Below are 14,949 nucleotides of genomic sequence, written 5' to 3'. Positions count from 1 at the left end.
ATTTAATTTACTCATCATCAAAACTAGCCTTCAGATCAAAGATAACTCAAGTGGGGCACACCACATCAGAGGGTGATGACAATGTCTGGCCCAGTCTTTGCACAAGGCATGACTCCAGGGCATCTAGGGGTTTGATTCCAATGTCTTACCAATGTTATACCATGTTCTCATTGATCATACACACCGGGCAAGCCTGAATGTCTGTCAGATCCTGAAAAACACCTCACATACACCTACAGGTCATTTATTCCTCTTGCAAAAAATCAGGTAATTCTTTCTGAATTGCCTACAGGAACACTAGCAACAGGAAAGGCAATGTTAACTGTCAGCTGAGGAGAAATAGCTTTTCTTTGTTAGCTGCCTGGAAAGTGCTGCAATAAGGTCAAATGCCACATACACTTCTGTCAAGTAAATAAACTTACCTTCATATACTTTCACAGTTCCAAAATCCTAGCATAATTTACAATTGAGAATGCAATGCTGTGCTTTACCATAATATGGTGACAGGTAGGGATTTTGCAGCTGCAAGCAAGAGCTTGAGACAGAAAGTGGGACAAATGTCAACCCCAGAGGGATGAGAGCAGAAATAGAGTACACTGTCCTTCTATAATGCAGCAAATGTGCTTTTAAACATACCTTTTTAGTGAAAAAGACTGGGGGATTTAAATGATCAGAACTTGTTGGTACCTACTGTTATACCTTAGGCAAGATTTATACGTATGTTCCCAAATGCAAAGCCATACATCCAAACAGTCTAGCGCTCAAAACACAGATTCCACCAGCTCCTGACAACTGTGTTGTCTCTCAGCCCTTGCTGCTCAGTCTCTTTCACAGCATCAGCTAATCACTCATTTGCTGGAATTTTCCTTTCCACTTCAGTTTTGTCCATTATTTATCTCCAGAGGATCTCCTCTACTTGAGTTTCTGCAGATTGTCCCTTTCCCAAGTAAAACTGCCATGGTCCAAGTTTTTTGTTTTGTTGTTTGTGGTTTGTTTTTTTTTCCTCAGAAATTCAGCTCAGGCATTTTTCCAGTATTTCTTAGGCCACCTTCCATACCAACACTTTGATACTTTGATACATCCATAATCAGTATTTTATCTCTCCCTTGGAAAAACTGACTGGCCTGAATTCCATCTCTCCTGCATCAAAGTAGAAACTCTACCTTCTTTTTTATTGTTTTTCAGGCCCTTTCTTATCAGACAGATGCAGAATTCTAATCTGACTTCCCCATTAAAGCAGAAATTTCCAGGCTACTTGTCAGATCACGTCTACAGTTCTGAAGGTGCCAGTTGGATGCTGCTTCCCTCATGGAAGAAAGTATCCTGTGTGTCTCTGAATCCTGAAGGTCCAGCAAAGTTTCTTTTAGGACCAACCACAACAGAGGCAGATTATGGGCATGTTCAGTCCCTCAAATTCTCAGGTGGGTCTGGAAATATGGATTAATTTACCTTCATCAACATGACAACTCCTTTGGAACACTGAGCACTCTGTGCAGGGATGCAGGGACTCAAATGACATTGAGAGCAAGCAACAGAGGACACAATTCTTCTATTATGTCATATTTCCCCTAAAATATGTAGATCTATGTTTTTCCAATATACAAACACTGTGAGATTTTTACACAGTATGTAGGTGTCTTGTTTTTATCCAATATTGACCGAGAAGTGGAAAGAAACAAGTACAGGCAGTCTCAACGATTCTCCTCTCCAGCAAGATGCCAGAGGCTCCCTTGACTGAAGAAAAGCAAGTCTACACAACCAGGCCTGATGAATTAGTTTTGATTGCTGCCATTTAAGGAGCTATAAGTCAAATAGCCCCACTGCTCCTAAACAGCCACATAAAATCATCTATACTGATCTCAGAGCATGTATGATATCAAAACCACATCAATTCCAAGATCCATGCAAGCCTGGGCTTTTTTGCAAAGAACAACCCATCTCTGCTGGCTCTGTTTATCATGTCCATGGATGGTTCAAATAGTGCCTCTGATTTTAATGAATACCCTCCAAGGAGTTCTGCATGTCTTAAATACTGGGCAGAAAATACTGGATTTGCATTTCATCCACAAACTGCCCTTTTCACAGTCACTGGCTTTCCTTTACTAGGGAAAGTGTTACTGAAACAGAAGCTCTTGAGGGCCTTCAAATGTTCTCTGCCACCTATCACAGGTAAAGGAGCAGTTCATATTGTTTACCAACTATCAGGAATTGCTTTCCCAAAGCAGTGGCCAGCTATTTGTCAGCTGACACGCACCCATGAGGAAAGCTGTCACCTTTGCAGCATTTGGCACCTTAACCTGTCTAAGGAATTACTGCTCTCCCCTGCAGGAAAATAGTGAATCAGCACACAACAATCTGATTCTCTGAACAAGGGGTCACCAGGTAGAATCCTCTCACAATCCATAGTCATAGGGAAGTGCCTCTCCAGTCTTCCTAAGCATGAACATTTCTCAGTTTGCTATCACTTTATGCTACTTATGGTCAGACATTTTCCCATCCACCTTCCCACCTCCTACAGTTCTTTTGTTGCCTTGATGTAGGTCCAGAAGCACTCAAAGTATGAAATAAATGTGTGGAAAAGGAAAAGCTTCTAATAAAATTATTTTCAATGAGATTGTCCCTAATCCACTTCAAGGCAGACAAGCAGGCAGGGTACTACTGGAAAGGCTGGGAAACATGGCTGACTAGAAATGCTATTTCAGAAGATGTCATCAAAAGGCAAGGAGATAAGCTCAGAAAGCTGAAAATAACTGCCCTGCCGGTCAGGCAGTCGGGGTGCACGGGACAGAGGCTGCACAAGGCCTTGGGGAGCTCCAGGCCGTGCAGTGCAAGGGCTCACACTGGGGAAGTTGGCCTAATTAGGGAACAAAAGTTCAGCTGCATTTTTGAGATTCCTCCTGGAGAATCTGGCCAACTTCCAGACGAGAGGTCCCCAGGAACAGTCTGGGAGTCCAGCATTTCTACAAGCAACCAGAAAACCTCTGGGAAAAAAAAAAGATGCAAATCCTGTAAAATGAAAGCAGGTAAAAAACCCAGTGCTTCCTTGGATGCTGGATCCTTTCAGTGGAGGGTATTTACTAGAATAATGCAAGAATCAAAACACATGACAAACTCTGAGACATGGAAGGACAAATGCAGCTCAGCCCAGGATGGCCACGTAAATGGGAGGGCATTCACAGCGTGCAATAGCTATGGGAAATTCTGCCTCAGAGAACCCTCCCAGGTTCTCAGAAATGCCAATTGCTTCAAGAGCTATCTACTGCCAGTTCACCCTACTCCCAACTGCATGCCTAAGAAAGCAAAACCCTGGCAACATGCCGTATACAAAATGCTGCTACCCCAGCTGAAGGCTCCTCTGCAAGCTGAGGATAACAGGGGAGAACAGGATGCTAGAGAAAAACATTGCAGTAAGACTGTAAGGTCTTTGGGAATAGGGAATTTTTGTTCCAGCCATATACCAACACTCTCTAGATCTTATTGCAGTACAAATTGTAGATATAGAAATGACTGTAAGTGACTGCATTACAATTATGACTTCCTAGGTCATGAACTCTCTAAACCAGAGTGGAAGGACAGTGCCCAAACCATTGTGATTATTTTTACACAAATAAGGTCCCCTGATCAACACTCAGCTGAGTACAGCTGGTGCTGGGTTCCTCACTTGGATGTTTTAGTTTCAGGGAATGTAGGGGAGAGCACTTGGGGGGTGGCTGCTGCACAGATCCAGACCAGACAATGGAATGAGAGTTTGGAGCTGGGTGCCAACCACTGTGCAAGGGTAAGAACTGGGTCAGGAAAATACGGCTCTGATTAAAGGCCCTGATCATATCAAGCCCCAGGCCATGTCTACACCACAGGTGCAGACACACCTGCAAGCATCCACAAGGATCCTCATGAGTCAGCCCAAGTCTGGAAATTGTCTCGTTTTAGGTACTTCTGGTAACAAAGCTAGTACCTCCCCAAGTAGAGTGCAGGTTGCTTCTCACCAGGGGATCTCCACATCATTCTGCACTGTATTTTAGAATGCAAATACACTCACTCGACCTCACCCAATTGGGTGACCTAGCAATTTAAGAACATAATTGGCTTTATATTTCAGGTACTTACCTCCTTTTTATAGTTGTTCTCCCAACAAACATTTAATGAAAACAATTGCTGCTGGCATGTTGACTTAACCTAAAAAGCAACAGCCTATTTTTCCACCCAAATGTTTCAGAAGCATTGGCAACTAGAGCTACAAAAGGACTTCGATGCCTCCTCTGGAAAGGTCAGATCTTCAAATCCTCTTTCCAGTTGTCACCTTAAAGCATGCTGTCACTCAAACACTGAGTGATATAGAGGCACAGAGGCCAGCATTCACCTGTATAAGGGTCAGAAATCAGGTGCTGTCCCTGTTTTTAGTCTGTGAAGGACCTTGAGACTACCTATGGCACATCTACCAAAACACAACTAGAGGATGAGGTCCCCAAGGGACCCATTGGAACTGATGTCTTCCCACTCAAATGTTGTTGCCTTCAGTTAGACAGTCTTTCCCTATGGTATCAAAATTCTTTTGATTCCATTTGCAAAGCAGAGCAGCTTCAGGAGAAAGGACTGAGAGCCTTCTCAGACACAGAACAGCTCATAGACTTGTCATGACATATAATATTCCCTATGGAGGTGGTAAACATTACTTGCTACATCTTTCTCAGAGAAGAAAGAGGACAATAAAAATCAGTGTTTTCCAGCTTAGAAAAGAGATGGCCAGTTTAATCTCTACATCTAAAGCATGAGGTTCCAACACTGAAATGAACATCTGCTTATCAGGAATTGGAGGTCCCTGAAGGCAAGGAAAAGCCCTGCTCTACTTCTGAAGGCTAGAAAACACAGGATGGGGATCAGGGTCCCCCACTGATAGTGCAAGGACATGCACCCCCAGAGCTCACAGAATGGGGCCAGAACTCCACAGAAGGACAGGGTTTCAGACACACTGCCATTCCCAGCTACTCTTTATCATCCCAACAGATCCACCAGTCTATCCTGAGATTATCTACATACTATGCAGGCATCCAGAGCAGGATATAGATTTTGTTATGAGGATAAGGCATTTAAATCCCCCTGTGGGTCTATTCAGGGAATAGTCACAGTGCTTTTGCATAAAGCTCTAGCTTTGCTTTTAGATAGGGACTAAAGAAAACTAGTGGAAGGACTTCTTCAAGGTCCCAAAGAAAACCTATGGCAAAGCCACAAAAAGAAACCAGCAAAATCTTGGCTAACAACCACATTCGTACTCCTGCTTATTCTGCCTCTGCAAATTAACTGAAATATTAGGATACACCCTTTATTATACCATTGATTAGCCTCACAGCCTTTGGCTAAATATCCCAGGCAGTCCTGGAAGGTGATGCCAAATGAGTGATTCAACTGGCAAAAATTCAGATGCAAGACGAGTGGTTTGCCAAAGGATGCAAAACAAGTTTCAGAGCAGGCAGATGTCTGGAGGGCAGGACTTCAGCAGGTATGTTCACATCCACAACCCTGAAGAGGTTGTTTGTTAATATTCAAGCAGCTACAAAGTTATCTTCAGCACAGCAAGAGGAGAGGGACCAAATCCAGGAAGAGTTCAGATTGTAACACTCAGCGAAGCCCAAAGGGAGTTCAGAGAAGGGTTATATGAGCCATCCGGAGGACGAAGGAGCCAACTTCGGACAAATGATTCAAGAAGCCAAGTATTTCAGATTGGCCAGGCAATGACTAAGGGAGGGATATACTGCAACAAGATTTGCATCACACTTTATAACAAAGTTCCACTAGCAGTTGATTTGACAAGAGACTTATGATACAATTAACAGAAATTTGTAAGCATACTGCAGTATAAGTTACAAGCAGCTTACTGATCAGTCAGATTTCTGAACTCAGTTAACCACTTTATACCATTTACAAACTTTTACAAATGGTAAAATACTATAAAGTGTGACTGTCATACTTAAGAGCACAAGCTTGAATAAAAGACACAGGAATTAGCCAAACAAAATGGTTTTCAAAGCAGGAACCCCTCATACTAAGTAAAATCTCCTTGCCAGGCACCATTGCATAACATCCCTGAAGCAACAATTGCTCATGTGGAAGAGTCACATCAGTAAAGTTATTTTAATGAAATTTAGCAGCCAGAAGCAAGAAGGCGCCTGTGGCATGTGACCAGTCAGCACTCAACAGCAGACCTTGGGAATCAATGATTTAGGGCACTGTATAGAGGTGGAATTAGTTCCAGTGAAACGACTGTAAGGACCGGTTCCAGTGAGGCGGGGGGGGGGAAGATTAGATCAATTATCAGTAAAAATTTCTATTAGGCAACCAGTCCCCAAAACTATACTCATCAGTGGGAGGTCTCTTTGCCTGATAAATGGAAAAGTGCTCTGGGCATAGTCCTGAACCATCCATCACTGCCAAATAAACCCAGTGGAGCTTTTTTACAATATCATCTCTTGCACTACCAAGAGAAAACTGAGCTAATCTGAATAGTCTTGACTCCTTGTGATGAGCATACCCTTCTGAGCCAGAATTAATGAGATGGGTGATAGGGGTTTCTTTTCTGGGCTTTAAATTTCACAGATGAATCTACTGTGCTACCAGTACTGGAGTGGTCCTTCAGCAGAAGGAATTAAGAGCACAGGAGAGGGTGTTTTAATTATCTAACAGAGCAACTCTAGACAGGAAAAATTGGGCAACACCAATTCCATGGTTAGGAAGAGTGCAAGGCAATTAGCCCAGAGACTTCAACAGAAACAGGTAGAACTTCTCAGGTTGTTCTGAATGGCATTATCCTGGCTCCTAATGCTAAATTAATGCTAAGGTGTATTTTATCTTTAGTGCAGGATAAAAAAAGGATATGTGTATTCCTTCTCTGTGTGTAACAGGAGCCTGGGAAGAAGCACTATGACATTATTATTGATTCTGGCATTCAGTGCTGGTGAAATAAAAAGAAAAGACACATAGAAAATCTAAAGGCACATGTCCTTGTTACTCCTGCCTGGCCCTCTCCTCTGGGGCACTAGCAAGACTTCATCATCCCTAAGGAGAAGTTTTCATGCTACAAGAGCAAACTAACCATACTGGACAGCAATCTATGTTAAGTCAGGCTTTGTACTCTATTAGCTAATTGCTGTCCTGACTTTTAAATGAAAACAGAGTATCTTTTCAGTGGCCACATATACATCTGTAACCTCAAAACAAGATGCAGCAGCTGATAAGAGCAGCTGTTTCAAAGATAATTAAAAATCCATCAGCAACAGAAACAGAGGATGCAGGAAAGGCACTGCGTCCAAAGCAAACTTTATATTATTCTCAAATACTAGAGTACCCTCTTAAGGTAGTCTCCAGACAGATAATAGGTTAATCCTACTAGTCCCCTTCAGAGGAGCCAGCATCTACCTAGAAAGCCTCTAGTCTTACATGGTCAACCTTTTCCTGATGGTCTTCATCCTTGAAGGGTCAGAAGGGAAAAAGAGAGAAAGAAGTTAAAAGGAAGCACTATGGAAGCCTGCACAAAACAGCTTGAAGACTGACATTTATGACTGTCCTGCAGCATGTGCTTTGCAACCTTATTCACTTGAGCAAACCACAAAGCTGATCCTACATTATAACATTTTATATCTAGCCATTTATGCAGATGCCAATTGTGATACTTAAAGAAAAAAAACCAAAACCCAAACATGAGCAAGAAGAGAACAGACTTAGTTCATTTGCCCTATAGCATAATAAAACTCAAATTATTCAGGTGTGTAGAGTCACTGCAGCCATGCCAGGAACCAGTATTGATGGTGGACCAGTCATACTAAAGGCTATACACTGTAGCAGGCTACAGCCCTTTTTTCAGAAGCTACTGTTTCTCAAGGCAACCTCAGATTCTCCCCTGAGAGCACAGGCTGCAGCAATTAGTGTAAAATAGACATAGCTACCATCCATGTTTGTTGTCATTACAAGTGTCCCATATTGTTGTTTCCTTATTGCAAGAGTTTCATACCTCCTCAATGTTCCTCATGGACAGCTCTTCTAAGCACTGACTTTTCCTTCTTCTCACAGTAGCCAGCTGACTCCAGTTCCCCTTTCAACCAACCAACCTACTCTTTTTATAACACTCTTCTCATTGGCTACAGCTGTGGCCTGTTAAAGTCAGGCCTGTTCCTAATCACTAATAATTGGCTCAGCTACAACTCCTTAGGGCTAAGACTACTTTCTATACTACCTTTATTTTCTTATATTCTATCCCCCTACAATTCCCCCTTTTTCTTTTAATTACAGAGTTGCAGCATTTCTAGAAGGACATGTTCAAATAAATTAACATTACTACACATTCATATATTTCATTCAGAACTAATAGTTATACAAATGTTCAGACAACATATTATAGTACAAATATGTATATATTTCTGAGTGTTGGTTCCATTTTGCAGCTTTTCTCAGTTTACAAAGTACTTATCTTCAAAATCTTTTATACTCCTGTTTAACAAACATTAACAGCTGCAATTGATATATTTCACCAATCAATAAACACATTGTACTGAATAATAGAACTATTCTTTTTCCAGTTCTTACAGTTACTTTAGTAAATCCTCCCACTCCTCTCTCAGTTTTGTTGCTTTTCCTCATACAGTTCTCTACCCACATCACCATGGAATCACGTTGCTTAATGTTTAAGTCTTCTTTCCTAAAACACCACGGGATCATGTTGGTTGATACTTAAGTCCTTTTTCCTAAATTGCGTTGGGGCCACCATTTGTTATCATTATATTACAAAGGTTCCATATTGTTGTCTCCTTATTGCAAGAGTTTCATACCTCCTTGATATTTCTCGTAGTCAGCTCCTCTAAGCACTGACTCTCCCCTCTCACAGCAGCCAACTGACTCCAGTTCCCCTCTTTATCAACCAACCCATTCTTTTATAACACTCTTCTTCTCATTGGCTACAGCTGTGGCCTGTTAAAGTCAGGCCTGCTCCTAATCACTAGTAATTGGCTCAGCTGCAACTCCTTAGGGGTAAGACTACTTTCTATACTACCTTTATTTTCTTATATTCTGTCCCCCTACATGTGTTAGCTTCACCAGATGATCTAAAGCTAACACTGTAAGGGAGCAGCTTGGTTATATAGATAAGGAACTCAAAAAAATCAGCCTGTTAATCACTCTGAAAGTAGCAAACTGGTTGAGAACCTTTTAGATGAGCAGACTCAGCACCAGCAGTTGCAGCAACCAGAGCTATTAGGCACCAAATGCAAGAAGGTAATTAAGAATCCACTTCTATTCTAGAAATCACAGTGTTCAGAAGCACTCAGGAGGAGAATTTAGAATATCCTAAATTGATCTATGACCCTCCACCAGGAGTATGCATAGGATAGCTGGAAACACTCCACTAACCCACCTGACTTTTGTTCTGGATTAAAACATCTCTCCTGTGGAACATGGAATCCATGTGATTAATAAATTGCATATATCTCTCATGGAAGTGGTTTGGTATCTGAGTTCATTTTGTGTCTTTGCTGTCATCTGGTCTTATCATCTTACTGCAGTAAGAGCAGAGGGGGGCTACATGCAGGTTAGAGCAGCTGGGGTACAAAGGTGTCCTTACCAATGAGCAGCACAAGTGAAATCAGGTTTGCCCAACTGGTAAAAATCTGTTGGAAACATGTATCTGTCAGCCTGCTTCTTCCCACAGCCAAAAGCAGAAAGGCTTCTGTGGGGTCCAACATGACCTAAGCTTCTCCAGATGTACAGAGCCCAAGTGGCACAAGACTTGCACTAGCATGGAAGAAAATCCAGCTGCGCAACACATGTTGGAAAAGTATTTAAATAATCTCTTCTTGGAGCAATTTTTCACTTGTGTTTCACCTTCAGCAATTCTTATTTGCTTTCTTACTACCACCCAAGGACCACAACTAAATAATCAAGCTTACAAATACCAGCTAGGACAACAAAAGAACATATTTTCAGAAGAGAAAGTACAGAGCCTTTCCCCAGGCTGTGGTGAAATGTGACAGAGACAACCAGCAGGGAACTTGATTTTTGGGCAAACTCTGATATAAAGTAATTTTGTCCTACCTGTGTGGAAATATTTTGAAAATAGGGAAAACCTTCATCCTTTAGGCTGACCATTGCCTAGTAAAGCAGTCTCCATTCAAAGGATCTACAGAGTGCTGCCAGAGACATGCTGGCAAAATCATACTGAGACTGCAAGAGGCAGAAACCAGGGAACTCTTGAACAAGGTCCCATGGGAATCACATCACTGTAGGATAAAGAAAAATAGACCATGGAAGTAGGATAACATTAAAATATTTTTCCGTACAGATTTCTTACAGGACAACAAATAGCTCACTCTTGTTGAGAGAAGAAACAGGAAAGGAAAAATCTGCTGATACATTTTTTAAAAGACTTTTCCACTCAGCTTTCCAAATCAATCTCATCAAGAGCTCCAAACCTGGCCAAACAACTTCTGATGGATGTCATCAAGCCAGCATTCAGGCTGTTGGATGCAGTGATATTAGAGCCAGGAAAAAGGTTTGACTTTAATTCTGTAAAAGTGTCCAGAAGTCCTGTTAGGATGGGATAGCAAAGATCTTCAACAGATCTCATTGCATGATCTGTCCATCTCATTATACAAATAAAACAACTAGCTTGACATTCTCCCATACTGTCAGAAACCTGATAGCATCAAGATGAGTAAATGTACTACATCAAGCCAGGGGATGGGAAAGGCCTCTCAATGGAAAAAGAGATACATTACCCCTCTGAAATGAATGTTTGAAATGTGGTGTTCTGGCATGCAGCAAGCAGATTTATCTCTAGGAATTCCCACTTACAGCATATTCCCCTGGGTGCCCAAGAAGTGCCTGCTGAATTGCCAAGGAGCTCTGAGGGCAGGAACGTACACAGCCTTTGCTGCAGGAGGCTGCCAACTGCACCAATTACGGCAACTAATCATGTTCCATCTTGCCTGGTGAAATAACACATAGCTGCAGTGTTGTTTGTTAGTACTTGTACTTCTGAAAAGGCAGGAATGCTCTGCATGTCACATGGGCAGAGTGTGAGCTTTGTGACCTTTCATGAGCCCCTTGAGGAGGTCTACATTTGATGATAATACAGGTACTTCCACACAGAATGGGAATTATGAAGTAGAGATTTGGGCAGAGGAATTAGAGATTTGCTGCTGTAGTTAAGAATATTCTTGTGGGAGAGACATACAAACAGCAGGTTCTGAAAAAATACTAAGATATCATAGTGTTTTCATAGAGTTTGGGGGAAGTAGATTAGGCTACAAGGCATAAGAGATTGCAGCTACACCCTGGGGAAGGAGGCTTTAACATACATTTGTTGTATAGAACAACACAGAGTTTGCACTGTCTTTTGGGAGAGAGAGCCCAGGCCAAGCAGAGATCAGCAGTAACCTGATAAGATCTGTGCTCCAAGTCAGATGATTTGCCTATTGACTTCAAAACAAAGATCTTTTTAATTACAATAATTGTCCACCCTCTAAGTGAATTTCCTTGTAATAAGCCCAGATGTTGAAACATGGATAGACAGGTACCTTTTGCTTCCTTCAAGCAAGCTGCTGTGACTGGAAAACACTTCCTGGATGCTTCTCAGTGTCATGAAAAGACCAAACAATAGCACAATTGGTATGTTCGTACCAGAAATTTGAGATGGGTGGAAACTGGTTGGATTGGCAAGGAATTTAGAAAAAAAAAAAAATTAAAAAGAGTGAAGGTGAATTAAATCAGTTTTAAAACTCTGAGAAAGCTCTGAAGGCAAAATCACTAACCTGAATGTGAAATGCATATGAGGGTATGAATATGGCAAAGGTTTAAGACAAACCCCTTTGCCTTCAAAATCAGTAATAAGAATAAAACCTTCTTTGCTAAAATTAATTACATAGTGCCTAATCCACTACTGCCAGTTCCAGAAAAAAACTAAAAGGACTGGGTTTGTTTTTTTTTAATCTTGCATTTCTTTTGGGAAGATTTCTTATAAAGGCTTCAAAATGGGCTGAATGAGACATCCATTGTAACCCCACCAATTAAAAGCAAGCCAAGGCCAAGCTTCCAGAAAAGTAAAAGGGGATTGCCAATCTAGGGTGAAGGAAAAAACAATATTAGTTTTGTTAAATACTCACTTTGGTAACAAACGTGGTCACGTATAAAAAGCCTCCAATTTTGGAGCAAGGGAAAAGGCTGAGGATTATTTACAGTGGATTTTGTCTTTCTTCCAGTACCGCCGAGGTTCTCGATTAACACAAACATTTAGCAACAAAGACCTGTCTGAAGGAGACTATTAACACAAACTATCCTTCCTGGTGGTTAAGATCCAGTACTAACATATTTGAATGTTGTAAGACATGTAAGTCCTCACCCTTCTGCCGCTGAAAAGCTCACTGCTCTCAAACAGAACACTGTAAATATTTCTTAGTCTTCCTCAGGACTGGCCCAAGTCCTGGAGCCCCTATGACCTCTTCCCAGCTATTGAAATGGTTGTGATGTGAGCAGTAAGCCCAAGCAAACTGCAGTAAGTCACAGTCCATCAGCTGTACCTCTACATAGTGCCCTGGTCTCTCTAAAACCAGAGAATCAGACCATGAACTAGGATGGCCAGTTCCAGCAAGAGAACCACAAGAGAACAATCTGACAGTGAGCCACCCTAATGTGGAGGCCAGCTAATGATTACACCCCCTTAAACCATCAGTTGGTTCCCCTAAGACTTTCTTTACCTATGAGGTCGATGGTTACATCTCTTTCTTAAATTACATCTTCTGCACATTCCCTCACAGAATCCATCCTGAATGCCTACAGCATATCCAAGGGGAGATTCCCTAGGTGGAAGATGATTCTCCATTATGCCTACCAAAAGAAAAGAGCATACTTTCTCCAGGAAAAAAGTCTGCTCTATGAGGTGTTACTGTAAGCTAAGCTGTAATAGTGCTATTTTCAACAGCATCACAGGGTCTCAAAAGAAAAATCCCCCCTCCACAATCATTTTGGCACAGATGTCTGGGACACAGCTACTCAGTGTAATAGGAAAGTTTTGTCACTGCACAGGGAATCAGGGAGTAGTCACTCCAAGACAGAAGGTCCTAAGGCTCTGAGCAGAGTAGCCTGAAGCAGAGGTGGTGCCAGGGTGGCCAGCAACACAGAATGATTTCCAGTTTAAAGAAGCCAGGAATATGGTATGCTGGAGACCACTGACTGGCATTGCAAAACAGTAAGCATCACCTAATTTAAACAAATATCACTGTCAACAAGGTGGAAGTCAGATGACATTTTTTCCATCTGGTATGTGTCAGGGAGCAAAACTCGTATGTCATTCCTTGAGAGCTGCACCTTCTAGCAGGAGATGTCTGTGGAGGTGCTGTGCTAACATCCAACAGCAAACTTCCAGGAAGGATTTCAGCATTCTGCAACACTAAGCAAAAAAATCAATTGAAACAGTTCAGATCTATTTCTGAATACTTGAGGATGTTGCCTCACTCTCCTGAGAAAGAGGAGTTCCTGACCCCCTTCTACCATTTGAAGATGTACTAATAGAACAGCCTCTGAACCAAAGTTTTCCTCCAAAGACAAGTGGGAGCTGAGTTTGCACATTATTACCCAAGGAAAAGTCTCAGATGCTGCAAAGCTGGCTCCTAGCACGACCTTTGTAGCCGTGCACAGAGAAAATGAAAAAGAGCATTACTACACAAACTTGATAGAGACCATGTCAGATGTACTCTGGCTCTAGCAAACAAAGCACAAAAGTAAGGCATCTATTTATCTGCCTTGCTACTGTAGGTGGTGGCAAAACTGGTCACAAAAGTATGTGCCTGCCCACATTTTAAATCTAGAAATTAAAATATCAGGAAGATATGTATGCACAGAACGGAGGGGCCTCAAGTCCTGTATGATACTACTCTCCGTACTTGACATGTAAGAAACCATAGTCCAATAGTTTCCTGTGTGGAAACTATTCTACAAAGGGCAACACCAGGAAAGGGACAGGGCAGTGACATGAGTCCCAAATTAAGGACAAAATTCAAAGGGCAAAGCACACCATGCAGGAAGGAAATTCAGAAGAAATTAATAATTCTCCATTGGAGACAACAGCAGGACAACAGATAAGCCCTTCTGACAGGACACCCACCTCTCCAAGAGAAGCAGACGGGGAATTCTTCGTGCTTTGTTTTTCACCTGAAAAGAGGTCCTGGCGGGCTCGACGGCCCATCTTTAGTACCTGTAGTGCAGGGGGAAACACGAAGGAGCAGAGGACACACAGTTACTGACAAAAGCTGTTTGAGGGAAGGGAGCGGAACGCCGGGAGCGGAACGCCAGGCACGGCCCTGCCGCCACGCCCCGCCCCGCAGCGAAGCGCGGTGCCCTCACAACGCAGAGGCTTCGCCCGCCGCAGGTGTGAGCCCTCCCGCCCCTCCCGGCCCGCCAGCCGCGCTGCTCGGCCCCACCGCCGGCCGCTCGGCCCGGCCCGGCCCGGCCCTTCCGCTGCATGGTGCCCCACGGCAGCCGTGCCGCCGACCCCGCGCCCCCTCCAGGCCGCGGTCCGAGGCCCCGGGGCCCCGCTCGTAGAGGCTGGGCCCGCCCCGGCCCCGCTCACCCCGGCGACGCCGCCTCTCCGCGGCGCCTCCACTCGCTCCGGCTCAGCCTCCATCCGCCGCCGCGGCCGCCGGTGCTTCCGGCGGACAGCCCGCCCCGCCGCCCCGGCAACCGCGGGCACGGCCCCACCGGCTGCCCCGCGCCGCCCGGCCACCGAGCCCCGCGAGCTGGGCCGAGCACCCGGCGCCTGGCAGCCACGGAGACGTCCACCCCCGCGCACTCTTAACACCTTGGCCTGACTGAGGGGGACACCTGTGCTGCAGCACCTCATGCGGGTACTCTGCTAGCCCTTTCTAGTTCCACTTGCGGTGCGGCAGGCCAGGAACAGTCTGACGCTCTGCCTTC

The 14,949-nt window shown here is 43.5% G+C and overlaps 1 protein-coding gene across 1 annotated transcript in view; it reads right to left on the bottom strand.

Annotated features, from left to right (window-relative positions):
* The window catches only part of IFT43 (intraflagellar transport 43), a 43,822-nt gene extending 29,133 nt beyond the window's left edge, over positions 1 to 14,689 (bottom strand). The window contains exons 1-2 of the mRNA XM_058807526.1: positions 14,606 to 14,689; positions 14,141 to 14,230 (exon numbers count right to left, since the gene is read on the bottom strand). Coding sequence (XP_058663509.1) covers positions 14,141 to 14,230; positions 14,606 to 14,659 — 144 coding nt within the window. The 5' untranslated portion in view covers positions 14,660 to 14,689. The remainder of the gene's footprint in view (positions 1 to 14,140; positions 14,231 to 14,605) is intronic.
* Between the last annotated feature and the right edge of the window lie 260 nt (positions 14,690 to 14,949).

Source organism: Ammospiza caudacuta, chromosome 6, assembly GCF_027887145.1.
Source record: "Ammospiza caudacuta isolate bAmmCau1 chromosome 6, bAmmCau1.pri, whole genome shotgun sequence".
In the NCBI taxonomy this organism is placed as follows: domain Eukaryota; kingdom Metazoa; phylum Chordata; class Aves; order Passeriformes; family Passerellidae; genus Ammospiza; species Ammospiza caudacuta.
This window is presented reverse-complemented; position numbering and strand designations above follow the sequence as displayed.